Genomic DNA, 20,676 nt, shown 5'->3' with positions numbered 1-20,676 from the left:
GGTGGTATCAAAAAAGTTCAAGATTCTGAAAAAAGATGATTTCCTATCTACTTTATTTAGACTTAGATTTTAGTGTACATCTTGGGACATGTGATTTCACCTGCACAAACCAAAGGTAACCACTAGAGGGCAGCGTTGCTACAAAACGTTTTAAATTCTATGCAGAGTAGTGTGATCAAAAACAGAAAATAATGCAATACACAATAAATGTATTATTTAATATTCCGTTATCTTGGCAAATCTAAATATAGTATTTGTTATGCTGATTAGTTAGTGTTTGCTGCCTTGTTTGTGTTTGCTAATATTACTACAAGCATTATAATACTAGAAAAGGGGGATATAGTTATTTTAGTATTATTTAATCAGAGGTCTTATGCACTGCAACATAGGTGAAACTATCAAAGAAACGTAATGCTTATGTTATATTTATTTGTATCATATTTAATAAGAACTAATTGCCTATGTTTAGATATAAATAGTAAATTAAATGTTGCATATTTTTTTTTACAATAGTTTAATATATGAATAACATTTGAATATGACAATATAATTATATGTAATAATATATGGTATATTTTATAGTAATCTTTATAGTTATATATAACTATAATAATAGTTATATTAATATATAATTTCCCAAAAAATGGCAAAACAAAAATAATCCCAACGGTCCCTATAAAGCCTACGTAGACGTCCACGAAATTCGAGTGCGCGTGCGCAGTGATCTATAGCTAATATCTACTCTTGCGCTTCCGGGTGTGCATGGGATGGAGATCGGGAGCATGACGCCCCCGCGAGACGAGCGCGAGATATCTGAGTCTTCCACGGCAGGTGGCGCTGCTGTTCCGGCGGCTGTTCGCGCTGCTGTTCCGCTTGTCGTTGAAGCAGCGTCTTGCGCTCGCGCTCTGTTTTCCTCCTTCACGTCGCTCAGAGAGGAGAGAATTACACACCGTAGAGCGCAGGATCACACCGGGGGCCGCCGCCGCCGCCGCCGCCGGGCCTGACTGGGGCTTATAGAGAGAGAGAGAGAGAGAGACGCCCGTGTGTTTACAGGAGCTGGATGTGCAGCGACAGCTGAGCCTGACTCCTGACCCGAGTGTCGGCTGTGTGTGTGTGTGTGTGAGAGAGAGAGAGAGTGTGTGTGATGCGGATTTCATCAGTAAGGGCCGAGATCCGCTGAGATGGAATGGTGCAGGAAAGTCCTGAGAGATTTCGCGGCCTGAGCACAAACTACACCATGGAGATCCATCCGCTGTAAGTCCCTCTGACTAGCACAGGCTAACTGTCTCTCTCTGTCCCTCTGTGTGTCTCTGTATCTGTCTCCCTGTGTCATTCAGAGATTCAAGAGTGCTTTGTTGTCATGACAAATATTTACATTCATATTGTCAAAGCTTAGAAATGTCTCTATCTGTCTCTCTCTATTTGTCTCTCTTTCCATTTGTTTGTCTCTATCTGTCTATGTCTTTCTGTGTCTCTCTATCTTGCTGTCTCTCTATTTGTCTCTCTGTTTGTCTCTCTATCTCACTGTCTCACTCTGTTTCGGTCTCGCTGTTTCAGTCTCTCTGTCTCGCTGTCTTATTCTCTTTCGGTCTCTCTGTCTCGCTGTCTTATTCTCTTTTGGTCTTGGTCTCGCTGTCTCACTCTGTTTCAGCGTTCTGTCTCGCTCTGTCTCGCTGTCTCATTCTCTTTCGGTCTCTCGGTCTCGCTGTCTCATTCTCTTTCGGTCGCTCTGTCTCGCTGTCTCATTCTCTTTCGGTCTCTCTGTCTCGCTGTCCCATTCTCTTTCGGTCTCTCTGTCTCGCTGTCCCATTCTCTTTCGGTCTCTCTGTCTCGCTGTCCCATTCTCTTTCGGTCTCTCTGTCTCGCTGTCTCATTCTCTTTCGGTCTCTCTGTCTCGCTGTCTCATTCTCTTTCGGTCTCGCTGTCTCATTCTCTTTCGGTCTCGCTGTCTCATTCTCTTTCGGTCTCGCTGTCTCATTCTCTTTCGGTCTCGCTGTCTCATTCTCTTTCGGTCTCGCTGTCTCATTCTCTTTCGGTCTCGCTGTCTCATTCTCTTTCGGTCTCGCTGTCTCATTCTCTTTCGGTCTCGCTGTCTCATTCTCTTTCGGTCTCGCTGTCTCATTCTCTTTCGGTCTCGCTGTCTCATTCTCTTTCGGTCTCGCTGTCTCATTCTCTTTCGGTCTCTCGGTCTCATTCTCTTTCGGTCTCTCGGTCTCGCTGTCTCACTCTGTTTCGGTCTCTCTGTCTCACTTAGGGTTAGGGTTGTCTTTCTCTCTCACTCTCTCTTTCTCTCTCTGGTGCATGTTGGGAGGGGGTGTAAGGCGAATAAGCATTTTCAAATCTTTTGAAAACTTTTTAACATTTTAAAACTTTTTTTTTCTGAAGCACAAACATAAATATATTAAACATCTAACAATAGCGAGCACACAGCATAATTAGTTCTAGTCCACTGTTGTGTGGAGCTGTTGATCTTGTGGCGGAGTGCAGGGATGGCCGCTCACGCGCTGTGGTTTCAGTGGAGCAGGTGGGAGAATGTATCGGGTGTGAGGATATAGAGACGGAATTGTCTCGATTTGGTAAGATAGTAAATAGTTTCTCTTAACTGTAAAAGTTAAGAGTACAGTGCTTATGTTCCTGAGTGAGTCCACTCTGGACATCTCATTCAGAGTCACACATGAGGGGAAATCATACATGCTGTACGCCAACACGGGGAGCATGAGGTGCTTCGAATGTGGAGACATCGGGCACAAAAAGTTCAGCTGCCCACATAGAGCACAGGTCAGGGAGGAGGCTGGGCCTAGTGGGGTCAGGGCAGTGGTGCAGGATGGAGCGGGCTCCAGTGTGGAGCAGTTAGGTGCAGGATGGAGGTGTAGTGGAGCAGGATGGAGGTGTAGTGGAGCAGGATGGAGGTGTAGTGGTGCAGGATGGAGGTGTAGTGGTGCAGGATGGAGGTGTAGTGGTGCAGGATGGAGGTGTAGTGGTGCAGGATGGAGGTGTAGTGGTGTAGTGGTGCAGGATGGAGGTGTAGTGGTGCAGGATGGAGGTGTAGTGGAGCAGGATGGGGGTGTAGTGGAGCAGGATGGGGGTGTAGTGGAGCAGGATGGGGGTGTAGTGGAGCAGGATGGGGGTGTAGTGGAGCAGGATGGGGGTGTAGTGGAGCAGGATGGAGGTGTAGTGGTGCAGGATGGAGGTGTAGTGGTGCAGGATGGAGGTGTGGTGGTGCAGGATGAAGCGGGCTCCAGTGTGGAGCAGTCCGGTGCAGGATGGAGGTGTGGTGGTGTAGGATGGAGGTGTGGTGGTGTAGGATGGAGGTGTGGTGGTGTAGGATGGAGGTGTGGTGGTGCAGGATGGAGGTGTGGTGGTGCAGGATGGAGGTGTGGTGGTGCAGGATGGAGGTGTGGTGGTGCAGGATGGAGGTGTGGTGGTGCAGGATGGAGGTGTGGTGGAGCAGGATGGAGGTGTGGTGGAGCAGGATGGAGGTGTGGTGGAGCAGGATGGAGGTGTGGTGGAGCAGGATGGAGGTGTAGTGGTGCAGGATGGAGCGGGCTCCAGTGTGGAGCAGTCCGGTGCAGGATGGAGGTGTGGTGGTGTAGGATGGAGGTGTGGTGGTGTAGGATGGAGGTGTGGTGGTGCAGGATGGAGCGAGCTCCAGAGTGGAGCAGTCAGGTGCTGCAGAGGGGCAGGATGGGGACCAGCCCACTGTAGAGAGCAGTGTAATGGCCGATGGTGAGCAGATAGGAGATGCATGAACAGACAGTGAACAGGTGACGGTAAATAAAAACCGTAGGAAGCTAAATGATGGGTCATACAGGGAAAAAGGGCTAGCGAATGTGAAGAGGTGGAGTGGGCTGGAGAACCCAGAGTAAAAAAAAGCACACAGAACACTCAGGAAGGTTTAGTTTCAGCAGGGGGCCCAAACACTGTAAGGGAACCAGTCTCATTGGGGTGGTTAAATAACATGGGTGGGGCAGGGAGTGTGGAAGAATCAACATCACTCTTAGAGCAAGATGAAGACTCAATGGATGAAGATTTCGAAGAAGACAACTTTTCTCAGATATCAGTGTCTCATGTTTTGTGTGTGTACACTTTTTTCAAACGTACAAAAAAAAATCCATCAACATTGAAGACCATTTTACAGATGTTAAAAAATGTATAGCATCTGTAGTAAAATTAAAGCGCACTACAAATTATGATTTTCTAGGAAAAAGAAAGAGATGGCGCTTACAGTTTCACATAGCGAAATGTCGGCGGTCTCGGGTAAAACAGAAATGAACACATCACCCTGGGTGCTTTCTGTTCTGCACTTTGCATCTGTTTCTCCTTTCTTCTTTTACTTTCTCTAATGGATAATTTAAAAATGGGGTCCTTAAACATGAATGGTGGCAGAGACAGAAGAAAAAGAGCAGTAGTAGGAGACCTTATAACCTGAAAGAACATTGATGTTGTCTTCCTACAGGAGACACATAGTGACCAAGCCATCGAGACTGAGTGGGCCATGTAGTGGGAAGGGAAACTTTCCCAGAGTCATTGTTCCAATGTCAGTACTGGTGTGGTGATGTTTTTTAATAAAGCAGTGGGTTGAAGTTACAAAATTAGTGAAGGGTCAAGTTTTAATATTAAGAGCAGAAATTAAAAAGAAAGTTTTTACTTTTTTAAAGCAAATAACAATGGTAGCGAGAGAATCCAACTTTTGAATAGGATAAACAATACAATACAAAGAACTGGAAATAAATCCACGATAGTAATGGGAGGGGACTGGAACTGCACAGTAGACTTCACCCTAGACCGAAACGGTGAGGAACCACACACTGATCCCAAAAAAAGGAGACTTGGGGTAACTGAAGTGCTGGAGAATATATTCGAAAATACTTTCAAAGTGCCTCGCAAACAGACTGAACAATGCATGCACTCAGGAGTTCACAACAGTCAGATCTACTGCGTACCTCACCGCACCGTACCAGACAATCTTTTTCTAATGAGAGACTTAATTGATTTATATAAAGCCAAACTGTATCTGGTCTCCAACTAGAAACTGGAGCGAGAGCTTCCTCAGCACATGTGAACTGGGAAAAATTGGGCAATGGCAAGAAACAGGACCCCCAATACTGCCAGGTGGTCTCCAATGGGGCAAAATCTTCAGCAAGAGAAGGGAGCCCTTCTGTCATTTAAAACACCTGTTCTAACAACAACAGCGCTGTATGGAACTTGTGTTAAGGTCGTGCACAGCTGGAGTGAGGGACTGGACAAATGAGTTAGGAGTGACATGGATTGAAAACCTATATGGACCAAAGTATAAACCAAAAGACAAATCTGTCACTCTATTAAACTACGTTATAGGCCAGGCAAAACTCTCAATCTGGCTCATCAGAAAAAACTAAACGCAGGGGGGATGGGGGCACACACGGTGCTGAAAGAATGCTGATAGCATTGGTTAGAGCAAGACTAAATGATCAAGACTAGATGACCCACCAGAGTTTGTCCAGATGTGGGGACAAGGGGACGTCTTATACTCCATAGACGGGGCGGGGGGATCCTTTTTTGTAAGATCCTTTTTATCTCATTTTTACCTGTATTTTATTTTGGTTTTAAGTGCTGGTTTTATTTACTAGGTGTATTAATGTACCTTTTCGTACCCTTTAAACATTGCCCTGATACACCAGCTCAACACTGTATATACTCTGTTTTACTAAGCTTTGTTTTCCCAATTTGCTAATTGAATGTTTTTGTGGCCTTTTTTTTATTTATCTGTCTGTTTTTATTTATTTATTTATCCCCTCTTCCACTTATTAATAACTAGTCTACCTTTTTCTCTTTTTACTCACCCACCTTGCCTTATTTATTTCTTTTGATTATTTGTCTTCAGAAAAAAGATGAAAGAGAGTAAATGTGGATACAAAAAACTTTGACTTTTAACGTTCTTTTATTTTAACGTTCGTTTAAGTCTCTCTCTCTGTGTTTTCTGTCATTTTTTTTTTCTTTTTTTTTTTTTGATGCCTAATCGTTTCTATAGCAACGATTAGCGTGGCAGGTACATCACTGATTTGAATATGGTTACTATAAACCATGTTTCTGTTGCTATAAGGGGTTTTCTTTTTATTATTAAATATTTTAATTTACTCCAATTAAAGGATGGTTGAAAATTATCCACACTCCGGTTATATTAAAACTTCTGTTGGCCTTATCATATATCTTATCGCGGCTACACGGTAATACCAAATAACACCACAGGGCGGGACTTTGTTTTAGTTCTGATGGATTCCAGCTGAATGTGTGTTCAGAGGGAAGAATGTTTTCTATGATGCCGCACTAATTGCCTTCCTCACTAAACGTATTGTCCTCAGTAACACGTGGTTACTTATACAGTTCCTGTATAAGTAACTAATGAATGTTTTTGTCCGTTTCATATGAAGCATGGGCAACACGTAACGATCGCTATACGTCGCCTCGCAACAGCGGCATCATCTTCTGCGTCCTCATTCATCACACTCTTCCTTGTAAACTATTCATGGGAATTTGCTAAGTTTAGTGGGCAGGTGACACGTTTCTTTCAAAAGTTTTAATCAAAGTAGAGTCATGCAGTTTTTTTATTTGCAGCAAACAAATGCAAACTGTTTGTCAGCAAATACCAGCAACAAACACACAACATTAGTGAAGTGATGTATTGTTGTCCAAATTGGTAACGCAGTGTAGTGCGATATGATTCATGTATCATGTTCGTGCATCAGATTTATTTCTTTTTTCTTTCTTTCTTTCTTTCTTCCTTCCTTCCTTCCTTCCAGATGCACTAAGCTTTGCCATCATAAAGCTGTGGAGCTGAAGGATGACGTGTGTGAAAAGCAGAGCGCGGTCACTATTAACCCTCGGCACATGAAGAAAGCGTTCAGGATCATGAACGAGTTGCGCAGGTGTGAACGTGTGCATATTGTGGCGGTGTCCAAAATATGTTAAGTTTGCCTTTAATAACAAATAGTTGTGTGTGTTTGTTAATGACATGAGGAGGTGTGTAGGAGTACAGGTAGTCCCCGACTTAAGAACAAATCACGGAAGTAGCTCATGTGTATTGTACAAAAATTAGACACGACAGTGCGACAGATACCAATATTTACGATTATATACAATATTTTTAGCGTAAAATGAGTCGGCCTCACAAATGAGTCGGTTTCAGTGAATCAGTTCGGGAGCGTGATGATAGAAATTGTCTGTCCTGTAAAATTGTCCTGATGGAGAAAAATCCTAATTTCTGGAAACAGTTCAAAAAACAGAGTTCAAAGTCCAATACAGTGGAAAACAGCTCTGAGACAAAATGGCATCCGGGATTCCCCCTTATGATTTAAAGGCACAGATACAACACTTAGATTTATATCATTAGGTACGATTACGGTTTTCGGTTTTGCCACATGAAGGCAAGGGGAAAGATTTAGTCAAGAGGAAGACTCACTTTGTCAGATTTAAGAACATATCAGACTTACGAACGTGCTCCCGGAACGGAACTCTTGTAAGTCGGGGACTACCTGCACAGAATTTCAGAATGGACTAGTTGTCCCTGAAAGAAAGATCTAAATTCAGGAAAGCCCTGGAGTTTGTGAAAGTAGAGAAACAAGTTTAAAATAGCTTAGAGGGGAAAAAAACAACAACAATCATCTTGTTGAACTGGAAACTGTTTTTAATGTTGCATGAATGTGAATGCTTTACCTTCTCTGTATCGCAGTCAGAGCGTTTTGTGCGACGTGACCATCGTAGCGGAGGACGTCGAGATTGCTGCACACCGAGTGGTCCTGGCTGCCGGGAGCCCGTATTTCCATGCCATGTTTACAGGTTTACACTCGAGCCAATCTCCTGATGATGATAATAATAATAATAATAATAATAATAATAATAATACTTTTAAAATCGGAATACCTGACTTTGTGTGTTGTGTTAATGCGTATGGAGTGTGTGTATAGGGATACTGATTGTGTGTGTGTGTTTTTGCAGGTGAGATGAGCGAAAGCAGACAGAAGAAGGTGCGGATAAAGGAGATAGACGGGTGGACGCTGGGGATACTGATCGATTACGTTTACACTGCCGAGATACAGGTCACAGAAGAAAACGTGCAGGTAACACACACACACACACAAACACACACACACTGTAAAATCAGAACTGACATTATCGAATGTGACACTGTCTTTAAGCTGTTGCGATATGAAATAAAAAGTCTACACATACTAGTTAAGAAGGGTCCACACTTAAATCCTTTTTCCTGTTTTTTTTTTCCTGTTTACGTCTATTTCACTTGTTTCACTTCATTTATTTAGATTCTAAGTAGAGCATTATTCACTTAATAATGATGAAGACTCCTGCAGGTCTGTTGATTTTTAAGACTCGGTCCTGTGAGAGCGCTGAATCTCGCTGATCGGGCGGGAAATAGGATTATTTATGCCAGACGTAATAAAAGCGCGGTTGTGTGAAAAAGGGTGCCGCAGTCTGCCGTCCCGATCTATGCACTAGGAAGCGACGCATTTGTTCTTTTCTTACTTTTTTTTTTTTTTTTTTTCCACTTTGTCCTTTTTGCTCATGGGTACAATAATGAAATCTTGAGGAAATGCGAGCATGTGGGAGGTCTGTCTGTATGTGTGTGTCTGTGTGTGGGTGGCATGCAAGTGTGTTAGAGAATAGTTTTGTGTACTTGTGTGTTCTCACTGACACCCAGTGCTTGACAGTCTGGCGTACAGTTGAGATTTGTAAAAGCTCGGTTTGTTATGAAACCCTGATGCACTTAAGAGAAGCGAAAGGTCAGTCGTTGTTGTGTTGGAAGCGTTTCATCCAGTGATCTGAATGCCCGCTTACTTTCATCAGTGTGTGCGTTAAAGAGTGAATTACAACATTTAAGGTGAAGTAAGGTGTTGGGTCACTATTTGTTTTCAAAACAGCATGACACTCCCTGGAATTAATCATACTTTCTGGAAATGTACTGGAGTGATGAGTGTTTTTAACAAATATTCAATCCATCCTCATCATCATCATCATCATCATCATCACAACAGCTATAATGATGATAATCACTGTCTAGGATGTTGCCGCAGAATCTCTGCCGATTCGATATTTATTTTGATACTGTTAGTATCGTGATATTATAAATACTCCGATTTGATCATATTAAAAATATGTATTTAATATGGTTACAATCCTAAACAAACTTGACAAAAAAATCTACTTCTAGCACACAGTATGCTGCGCTGCCTGCCAATGTCTAATAGTTTACAGCACCACCTGTAGGATTATACAAGAACTGCAACGTTTTACCACCTCAATGCAAACATATCTAAATGTAAAGGAATAAATTATCGAAATCCCGTTGTGCGCACGTTCTCAGGTGCTGCTCCCAGCCGCAGGACTCCTCCAGCTCCAGGAGGTGAAGAGGGCATGCTGCGAGTTCCTCTCCACTCAGCTCCATCCCACGAACTGCCTAGGAATCCGCGCCTTCGCCGACCTGCACGCTTGCTCTGACCTTCTGAACCTGGCCAACACGTTTGCAGGTAGGTGTAGAGTCAGTGTGTGTGTTTGTGTGTGTGTACGCCTGAGTGTACATCTCTGTATAGTAAGGAATAATACATATCATGCATGCAGTGTATACAGTTCTGGTGATTTATTTCCCTTTATGTTGATACACACAGAACAGCACTTCCCAGAGGTGATGCAGTGTGAGGAGTTCCTTAACCTGGGCATGGAGCAAGTGTGCAGCCTCATCGCTAGTGACAAACTCACTATACCATCAGAGGAGAAGGTACCTTATGTACACATACACAACCTGCTGTCCCGTGATGCTTTGCAGCATCGTTGCTATGGCAACACGCATCATGCAATAGTGTTTTTTCCCTGTTGTCCTGGCAACAAAAAGCAGCACAGAAGGCCTGTTAAAATGACTTGAGACTGAACAGCCTGGTCTGAAATGTGGCATTATGCTAATAAGCTGCTTTCATGTGTGTGTGTGTGTGTGTGTGTGTAGGTGTTCGAGGCGGTCATCGCGTGGGTCAAACACGACAAGGACGTGCGCCAGGAGCATATGTCTCATCTGATGGAGCATGTACGCCTGCCTCTCCTCTCCAGAGAGTACCTCGTTCAGGTTTGTGTGTGTGTAGAAGCAACGTTTTTGTCAAAATGCAACCAATTAACAAATTCACGATTAAATATCTGCATTAAAAACACGTGAGTGTGTGTGTGATTATACAGAGGGTGGAGGAAGAAACACTGGTGAAAAACAGCAGCGCTTGTAAAGACTACCTGATTGAGGCCATGAAGTATCACCTGCTACCGGCCGAGCAACGCTCTTTGATGAAGACCATCCGCACTAGGGTGCGCACACCAGTCAGCTACCCGAAGGTGTGTGTGTGCGTGTGTGTGTGTGCTTATTCCCCATGAACTGTGTTTTTTAAAGGCAGCAACTTGAAGGTAGTGTTAATTTTGTCAGCTATTTTAATTTTTTGTCTTAGTCTTAGTCCTGGGATAAATATCCCATTATTTTTTTTTTTTTATGATATTTGGTTTTAGTCAAAGGAATCTTTAAATATTTGAGTCTAATTTTAGTCAAAGGAACCCTTAAATATTTCAGTCTAGTTTTAGTCAGAGGAATCTTTAAATATTTTAGTCTAGTTTTAGTCAGAGGAACCCTTAAGTATTTTAGTCTAGTTTTAGTCAGAGGAACCTTTAAATATTTTAGTCTAGTTTTAGTCAATGGAACCCTTAAGTATTTGAGTCTAGTTTTAGTCAAAGGAACCCTTAAGTATTTGAGTCTAGTTTTAGTCAGAGGAACCTTTAAATATTTTAGTCTAGTTTTAGTCAATGGAACCCTTAAGTATTTGAGTCTAGTTTTAGTCAAAAGAACCCTTAAGTATTTGAGTCTAGTTTTAGTCAAAAGAACCCTTAAGTATTTGAGTCTAGTTTTAGTCAAAGGAACCCTTAAGTATTTGAGTCTAGTTTTAGTCAATGGAACCCTTAAGTATTTGAGTCTAGTTTTAGTCAGAGGAACCTTTAAATATTTTAGTCTAGTTTTAGTCAATGGAACCCTTAAGTATTTGAGTCTAGTTTTAGTCAAAGGAACCCTTAAGTATTTGAGTCTAGTTTTAGTCAATGGAACCCTTAAGTATTTGAGTCTAGTTTTAGTCAGAGGAACCTTTAAATATTTTAGTCTAGTTTTAGTCAATGGAACCCTTAAGTATTTGAGTCTAGTTTTAGTCAAAAGAACCCTTAAGTATTTGAGTCTAGTTTTAGTCAAAGGAACCCTTAAGTATTTGAGTCTAGTTTTAGTCAATGGAACCCTTAAGTATTTGAGTCTAGTTTTAGTCAGAGGAACCTTTAAATATTTTAGTCTAGTTTTAGTCAATGGAACCCTTAAGTATTTGAGTCTAGTTTTAGTCAAAGGAACCCTTAAGTATTTGAGTCTAGTTTTAGTCAGAGGAACCTTTAAATATTTTAGTCTAGTTTTAGTCAATGGAACCCTTAAGTATTTGAGTCTAGTTTTAGTCAATGGAACCCTTAAGTATTTAAGTCTAGTTTTAGTCAATGGAACCCTTAAGTATTTGAGTCTAGTTTTAGTCAAAAGAACCCTTAAGTATTTGAGTCTAGTTTTAGTCAAAGGAACCCTTAAGTATTTGAGTCTAGTTTTAGTCAGAGGAACCTTTAAATATTTTAGTCTAGTTTTAGTCAATGGAACCCTTAAGTATTTGAGTCTAGTTTTAGTCAGAGTACCCTTTAAATATTTTAGTCTAGTTTTAGTCAGAGGAACCTTTAAATATTTTAGTCTAGTTTTAGTCAAAAGAACCCTTAAGTATTTTAGTCTAGTTTTAGTCAAAAGAACCCTTAAGTATTTGAGTCTAGTTTTAGTCAAAGGAACCCTTAAGTATTTGAGTCTAGTTTTAGTCAATGGAACCCTTAAGTATTTGAGTCTAGTTTTAGTCAAAAGAACCCTTAAGTATTTGAGTCTAGTTTTAGTCAAAGGAACCCTTAAGTATTTGAGTCTAGTTTTAGTCAGAGGAACCTTTAAATATTTTAGTCTAGTTTTAGTCAATGGAACCCTTAAGTATTTGAGTCTAGTTTTAGTCAGAGGAACCTTTAAATATTTTAGTCTAGTTTTAGTCAATGGAACCCTTAAGTATTTGAGTCTAGTTTTAGTCAGAGGAACCTTTAAATATTTTAGTCTAGTTTTAGTCAGAGGAACCTTTAAATATTTTAGTCTAGTTTTAGTCAATGGAACCCTTAAGTATTTTAGTCTAGTTTTAGTCAATGGAACCCTTAAGTTTTTGAGTATGTAAGAAATACGCCCAAATATCGTCTTTTTTCTTTTGCCCGAGTAATGCTGCTGTGAGGATGAAAAATTAAAGATGACTGAGCTTGTCAGATCCCGTCATTGCACGCTTAAACTACTCCTGATATGCCGCGTGCTGTGACCTGGGAAACACCGCTGCTCACGCCGTGATGAACGAACACCGTATCGCAGCGGATTGGGACAAAATTATATGTCGACGAAAATAAAGATTGATGTTTTATTAGTTTTTAAACCACATTTCAGTCTCATCTTTTTTCATCAATATTGCGTAGATTTCATCGCTGTCATTGTTTATTGATATCCGTGACGTCTCATCATCATGTCGTCTTAGTCACAGGAAAAAAGGTCTTCAACAAACATTTTTGCATTATTCTTTTCGAAATTGACACTACATAAAGGCAATTAATATATAAATGGATAGATGGATAGATATAAATAAAAACTATTTATATTTTGATTGACAATTGATCAAATTGCTTAAACGTGTATCATTTGATTTTACAAAGTGCATTTATATGTTTGTAAGCATATTTCAGACTCAACTTCCAAAGAACTAGTATTTGATGTGGAGGAGAGCTTCTCCTTTTTTCCTGCTCAGCCACACAATTCAGTTGAACTAAAGCTTTGTTTACACAGCAGGACAAGTCTGGTTTATTTCCAGCCCAAGTGCCTTCATTACGAATAAGATGTCGTGGGTGGTTAAAGAATTATACCAGTGGAGATCATGTGCTCTGAGTTACGCTTGTGGATAAGTAGAGATGGGTGGAAAAATGATTCAGTTATGAATCATGATTCTTTTTTGTCGTGATTCACGTATCATCACACTGACTTCAAAATTGAATTAAAAAACGAACACTTCGAATGTGTTGCGCTTCCCCCAGCGGTGCGTGAGCGAGCAGTTCAAAAAGATGCGGTTGGCTGGCGTCACGTTGTTTGGAGGAAACATGTGATAGTCTTTGGCCCTCCCAACTGAGTGGTAGTAGTAGCTTAATGTGGGAGCCCCCTAGTGACTGGGAGGAGTGGACACGACTAAATTAGGGAGAAAATCTGTAAAAAAAAAAAAAATCTAAAAATAAATAAATAAATTGCAATTTTGATTAAATCAGGAGCGAGGTATCGCGATATTGTATCAGGATGTGACTGGTGATTTCTATTTCTAGTGGTCAAGTCGTTAAACTTTTTACAATGCTTTGTGTGTTTTTAGGTTATGGTGGTTGTTGGGGGCCAAGCACCGAAAGCGATTCGTAGTGTGGAATGTTACGACTTTGAAGAGGAGAGATGGTTCCAGGTGGCTGAACTGCCCTCGAGACGATGTCGAGCAGGTATAGATTCCCCCACTGCATTAATTGTCGACTGATATTCACTAATTATTACCGGGTACTCGGCGACTTTCTGCTTATCCATTAGTTTCATTCCTTCAAAACTGTCTGTGTAGGCGTAGTGTACATGAGTGGCATGGTGTACGCCGTCGGTGGCTTCAACGGCTCCCTGCGCGTGAGAACGGTCGACGCGTACGACCCTGTGAAAGACGAGTGGTGCTGCGTGAGCAGTATGCAGGACCGGAGGTCCACTCTAGGTGCCTCTGTTCTCAACGGACTGCTTTACGCAGTGGGTGGTTTTGATGGCAGCACAGGTAAAACATCCAAGAAACTCTGAGACCCTGTCGACGCCAATGTTATTACCTTTAAGAAGATAGATGTCTTTACAGTTGGAAGATCATTACTTTCTTGTACGTTTTTGTAGTGTAGTTACCATTTGCTATATATATATATATATATATAAAAACACAACAAAGATTTAATGTTCAGAGGTACAGTTGTGTTCAAAATAATAGCAGTGTGTTAAAAAAAGAGAGTAAAGCTTCATATCTATATAATAACTTTTATTTTAAATCACAAAAATGCATCGGACACCCTGCACGTTTTATTCTGAACCACAACATGAAGAAAAATGTGCTACATGTATTATTAGTGTAATGTAAGTGAAGAAAAACAAATATTAGTCTGTTCGAAATCATAGCATCGTGGAGTTCAATTATAGAGGTAAATTATTCTGTGAAAAACAGTTCCCCTTATTTAAGGATAAATGCAGGAATTTAAAAAAATAGTGTATTTTGATTCAAAAGTTGATTAGAGATGGGAAAACATACAAAGAAGTGCAGAAAGTTATAGACTGCTCTGCTAAAATGATACCAAATAATTTTTAAGCTTTAAAATGGAGACCAAAACCACAAAAACATGGAAGAAAACGGAAAACTACTATTTGAGTAACAAAATTGACTCAGACTCAGCCAATGATCAGTTCCAGCATGGCAAAGAACATCTAAAGTTACCTGTTAGTACTGTTACTATTAGAAGACGGCTATGTGAAGTCAAGCTACCAGCAAGAAGCCCCCGCAAAGTCCCATTGTTGAAAAAATGACATGTGCTGAAGTGGTTACAGTTCGCCAAAGAACACATTGACTATATTTTGTGGACTGATGAAATCAAGATTGTCCTTTTCGGGTCTAGGGGCCACAGACAGTTTGTCAGGCCCCCAAACAGTGAATTCAAGCCACAGTACACTGTGAAGGCAGTGAAGCATGAAGGCACAAGCATCATGATATGGGGATGCTTCTCGTACTATGGTGTTGGGCCTATTTATTACATTTCAGGGATCATGGATTTCTCAATTTCAGGGATTGAGTACATGAGAATACTTAAAGAGGTCACGTTGCTTTATGCCGAAGAGGAAATGCCCTTGAAATGGGTGTTTCAACAAGACAACGACCCCAAACACACCAGTAAGTGAGAAGCATCTTGGTTCCAGACCAACAAGTTTATCGTTATGGAGTGTCCAGCCCAATCCCCAGACATTAATTCAATAGAAAACTTGTGGCCTGACAATAAAGATGCTGTTTCTGAGGAAAAACCAAGAAATGCAGAGGAATTGTGGCATGTAGTACAATAGTCACAGATGTGAAGCAGTTCTCAGAAACCATGATTGTACAACTAAATATTAGTTCAGAGATGCACAAGAAAGATTAAACTTCAAGCATATTTTGACACTGTTATTATTTTGAACAGACTAATATTTGTTTTTCTTGACTTTCTGTAAACTAATAAAACATTTAGCACATTTTTCTTCATGCTGTGATTCAGAATAGAACGTGCAGGGTGTCCGATGCATTTGTGTGATTTAAATTAAAAGTTATTATATGGATATGGAGCTTTACTCACTTTTTTTCATCACACTGCTATTATTTTGAAAACAACTGTATGATTGTGGTGCAGGTCTGGCTACTGTTGAGGCGTACAACTCAAAGACCAACGAATGGTTCCACATATCTCCCATGAACACTCGGCGCAGCAGTGTGGGAGTGGGCGTGGTCGGAGGTAAGCCAGGCTAATCAAAGCAATATTTTTTATCTGCAAAAAAATGCAGCTGGATAAACATCTATACACAAAAATAGGAGAGATTTTCTTCACACATTTCACTCTGAGTCCTGTAGTACCCAGTTAGGTCCAAAGCTAAAAAACATTTCAAAATGGTTTGTTGTGTACAATTAACAAATCTGCAGGAACTGTGTAATGCTGTAATGTCAGTATAGACCAAAATCTCATAAGAATGTTTCCAACAACCTTGTTATTCAACACCCATTGAAAATTAGGATTTTCGCCAACATTACTAACTTACAGCTGTTTGTGATAAATTAGTCCAATAAGAGCCATTTAACAATTCTAATATAAGAAGTATAAGAAGAATTTTCCCCAAATTCAATGCAAAAATTTTTGGACTGTGGAACGAATAATTTGAGTTTGCATTATTTTTTTGGGAAATTTTATTTTGATTAACAAGTGTTTTGCAATACAAGCCAAGTTCTGGAGTAAATTAAGCTCGTAATCCAAGGTTCCACTGTACAGTGTAAAACATGACAAAACCTAAATAATCATACTCTCATGAGACTGCGCCTCCAAATTGCACAGAGGATCCCGGTAACACATCAGGGTCGGCTGCCCTCATTTGAAGGCAGCTCTGGGAAGACTACATGGTGCTGCATGGTGGTAACTGAATTAGCCCATTTCTCAGTAAGATTCTTTGGTTGGCATGCTGCAACTGCTTTTTTTTTTTTTTTTTCCATTGGATTCAAGTCAGGCAACTGTGATAATTTTAAGACTGCAGTAATCATTTAAAGGGGCCATTTGTGTTGAATTTGGAAGAAATAACTTGGTATATCAGTAGTGTTAAGCTATTTAAATTGCTCTTGTTTCACTGATTTTTATCTGAAAAAACAAACAAAGAAAAAAATTATTTTCGGTTCGGTGGTGTAGTGGTTAGCACTGTCGCCTTGCACCTTCAGGGTCCGGGTTCGATTCCCGGCCAGGCTTGAGTCCAGTCTCTGTGTGCATGGAGTTTGCATGTTCCCCGTGCTTGGTGGGTTTCCTCTGGGTACTCCAGTTTCCCCCCACAGTCCAAAGATATGTAGGTTAGGTTGATTGGCGTTCCCAAATTGCCCGTAGTGTGTGAATGAGTGTGTAAGTGAGTGTATGTGTGTGTGCCCTTGGATGGATTGGCAGCCTGTCTAGGGTGTACCCCACCTTGTGCCCTAAGCCTCCTGGGATAGGCTCCGGGCCCCCCGCGACCATGAATACAAGATAAAGCGGTATAGAAGATGAGTGAGTGAGTGAGTAGGTGAATAATTCCTAGTGCAACTGTATTCCAGGCTGTTCTGAAGGAACAAGGAGGTCCAACCCCGTACTAGCAAGGAGTGCCTAATAAAGTGGTGTATGTATTTAATGAATTTCATCCAAATAAGGATAAGTTAAGTCTGGTTACTCCCAAGGCTTTTTTTTTTTATTGTCATCTCGGGGAGTTTTTCTTTGCCCACGTCGTCCTTAGCTTGCTGGGACAATTTTATTTAATTTATACAGATTTCCACAGATATTTCCTCACAGATTTCCAGATCAGCTCTTCAAACTGATTTCCATATTTCTTTTGACTGTGTTAAAACTGAATTGAATTGAATTGTAGAAAGTGTGACTAGGGTGTGAGGCATTCAGCGTAGACTCATGCCTTCATGCTGTACTGTGTGTGTGTGTGTGTGTGTGTGTGTGTGTGTGTGGGAACAGGTATACTGTATGCGGTTGGTGGGTATGACGGAGCGACACGTCAGTGTTTGAGCACCGTGGAGGCGTATAACCCGAACACCAATGAGTGGTCATATATAGCAGAGATGGGCACGCGGCGCAGTGGAGCAGGTTATACACACATCCCTCTTAAATATTGATTTATTGTTTTGAAATTTCACAAATTATATCTAGTGTGTTTGCTCGACAGGGGTGGGTGTGCTAAAAGGTCTGCTGTACGCGGTGGGCGGGCACGACGGCCCATTAGTCAGGAAGAGCTGCGAGGTTTATGACCCCGTCTCCAGCACCTGGAAACAAGTGGCCGATATGAACATGTGTCGCCGGAACGCGGGTAAACTTCAGGACTACTTAAGGAAAACCACCTGCATTTGTTCTGCTTAATCAGCGTTAACTGACGTGATGTGTTCTCTCCGTAGGAGTGTGTGCCGTCAACAATCTGCTGTACGTGATCGGGGGTGACGATGGCTCCTGTAACCTGGCGTCGGTGGAGTTTTATAATCCCACTACGGATAAGTGGACCATACTGCCAAGCTGCATGAGCACCGGGCGCAGCTACGCAGGTTAAACACAATAAACCAGCAGCTTATATCACACACACACACACACACAAAGCGCATTCTGAAAGTCTCTCCGCAGCAGCCACGTAAAGTAGTAAAATGCTTTGATGCGCTCTGGTTTGGCGCCACCGGTCTGTAACAGTCCGTATCCAAGGAGTTTTGTACTTAATGTCAGCCGTGTATTTTTGTATGAAAATGGTAACCATCAAAGAACACGTTTTTCTATTGGAGCATGTTTTTAAAGCTGATGATAAATACATGGAGATAGATTTCACATAGTCTGTGAAAAAATTAAATGGAGACAAGAATACCGCATCACGATATTGTGCAGGATTTAATAAATAAATACATGAATGAGAATAATACTGAGTTTCGTTAAACGAATATTTTTCCATAACCTCCTTTATACATCCCAACTGTGAGGGACTTTTTAAACGACTTTTTTTCTTTTCTCTAACAATTTTTTAAATTATATATATTTTTTTTTTTTTGCAATTTAAGCATGATTTGATGAAGGCATAGCATTGTGGGTCCCAAGAAAGTAAGCAAGAAAGTTAGCAAGGAGTGGAAATTTTAAAAAAGACAGCTAAAATATCAGCCGGTGCCAAAATGACTCATAAATTAAGCTTAAATGGGGTTTAATGACTATTCATTTCATATATTACTTAATTTACATGTCATTTGGTAACTGTTTTGATTGTTTTAATGTGCCAAAATATGGTTATGGTGTAAAATTGATAATATTTTTGTGTGCCTGAAACTGATTATCTGCATTACATTATTTCTTATGAAAACATTCTGCTGCACATACTGTGTATATATATATATATATATATATATATATATATATATATATATAGCTAACCCTTTAAAATGGTCATTTAGCATGAATTCCACAACAATAGCTAATGATCACATGTCATACGAGAGTACTCATCCACTTTTAATGCTCAGCACAGTTCTGTTCTTTAATGTTTGAATGTGACGATTAGTGAGAAACACCCCCATCTAGTGGTTGCTTTAATCCTTGCACATTAATTACAGTATAAAACAGTAATGTAACAAAGTGTTTCTCGTGTGTGTGTGTGTGCAGGTGTGACGATCATTGATAAACCTCTTTGAGCTGTTGAAGAGTTGAAACTCTGTTGACATGGAAGCTGATAAAATAAGCTGATGTGGTGCTGAAGGTTTGGCTCACACTGAAGATGAGGCTGAAGCTTCCTCCTGAAGCTGCTTCATGATTAAGAAGGCCTGGACAACGCTGCTCTCTCTCTCTCTCTCTCTCTCTCTCTCTCTCTTCCCCCTTCTGTGTCTCTGTATTTCTGTTTTTCTCTATATTACTCAGTCCCCCTTTACCTTTCTCACTTTATTTCCTTTTATCTCTCTCAGACTTTCTCAGTTTCTTGCATTCTTTTTGCCTATTCCTCTCTTCATAAATGCTTATATATTTCCCTCTATATCTATTTCTCTGTCTTCTTTTTTCTATCTCTCTATCAATGTCCTGTCCCTTTGACATAAATCATTCCTCATGCATTTTTTCTCCTATCCATGTTTTTCTTCTTATTCTCTCTCTCTTTCTCTCTGTTTTTGTCTTCTTCCTTTCATTTGAGAGTAGTTACAGTATGATGAAGATTTTTTGCACTTTTACAGTGAAGTACTAACCAAGCTTTGATGGTTCAAGCTCTAATGTACCTGAAAGGACGCCTCTGAAAACACTAACGTTACCATTGCGGCGTCTTGTCCGTAGGGTTTGGTAGTGAATCCGTAGACCCGAAGGAACCACTTAGACCATCGTGGATGTATTTGACCCGGGCAGGGACTCGGTAAAAAAACGGACCAGCACTTTCTCTCTCTGAATCTCTGAAAGTCACTGCGCTGAAGAGATGAGTTTATGAAGAAGGACAGACAGACTAACAGACTCGATACTTGCTGTTATTTGATTTTTCACATCAGGAATGAGAGCTGCTAATCTACAAGCAACAGCTGTACCGAGTGAACGTTAAACAGGAGACTTGCATTTGCATTTCTCGAGGTTTTTTTTGCCAAATCGATTTCTGAAAGAAAAAAAAAAAGTCTTAACGCTGATAATTTTTCCCATGTCTTTTAACTGCGATCCGGCTGGGTGTGAATATCAGTACTGGATGTGTATCCGTGATGCGCTGCTGTGCTGCTGCGCTGCTGCGTGTGTCTGAGCATGTGTAATGTTTCAGGACTGCTGCTGGCTGCTCGGCTGCGGAAGTGCTTCTGCATGGATCTTGGTTTTTGTGTTTGCGTGAGTGCGTGCGCGTGTGTGAGTACTGTTTTTAAACTAATGCTGTCATCTGTTCAGTGATGATTGGGATACTGCATCGCTCTGCCAACTGCTGAACACTGACAAATGTGTGCAACTGTTCTTTCTTTCCTTCCTTCCTTTCCTTTCCTTTCTTTTTATCTTCTGTATCTTTTCTAATCTAAGTTCTGTACTCTCTAGTATTTCTGTTTATGTATGATTTAATTATTGTATTCAATATTAAAACTAGGTGTTGGTCAAACGGAATGCAGCACATTTGAACCATTTCATATTGTGTTTTATATAATGAATAATAAACATGCTTCTTGTATTTAAAACTATACAAATGTGTGTGTGTGTGTGTGTGAGTGTGTGTGAGTGTGTGTATTTGCCCACAAGACAAATCTCAATTTATTGCTT

The 20,676-nt window shown here is 40.7% G+C and overlaps 1 protein-coding gene across 2 annotated transcripts; it reads left to right on the top strand.

Annotated features, from left to right (window-relative positions):
- Positions 1–860: 860 nt before the first annotated feature.
- Positions 861–20,589, top strand: klhl2 (kelch-like family member 2). 2 transcript variants are annotated; one of them, XM_053479736.1, is made up of 15 exons: positions 861–1,254; positions 6,780–6,905; positions 7,709–7,815; positions 7,975–8,096; positions 9,356–9,518; positions 9,657–9,766; positions 9,989–10,105; positions 10,213–10,362; positions 13,509–13,626; positions 13,740–13,937; positions 15,577–15,678; positions 17,413–17,541; positions 17,621–17,761; positions 17,847–17,990; positions 19,081–20,589. In XM_053479736.1, the coding sequence occupies exons 1-15, from the start codon at positions 1,187–1,189 to the stop codon at positions 19,107–19,109; spliced, it is 1,824 nt and encodes a 607-aa protein (XP_053335711.1). In that variant the 5' UTR covers positions 861–1,186; the 3' UTR covers positions 19,110–20,589. The 2 variants fall into 2 exon arrangements, with proteins under 2 accessions (XP_053335711.1, XP_053335710.1); XM_053479735.1 differs by having other exon boundaries at positions 9,356–9,766.
- Positions 20,590–20,676: the final 87 nt, after the last annotated feature.

The sequence above is a fragment of the Clarias gariepinus genome, chromosome 20 (genome assembly GCF_024256425.1).
Source record: "Clarias gariepinus isolate MV-2021 ecotype Netherlands chromosome 20, CGAR_prim_01v2, whole genome shotgun sequence".
Classification (NCBI taxonomy): domain Eukaryota; kingdom Metazoa; phylum Chordata; class Actinopteri; order Siluriformes; family Clariidae; genus Clarias; species Clarias gariepinus.
This window is presented reverse-complemented; position numbering and strand designations above follow the sequence as displayed.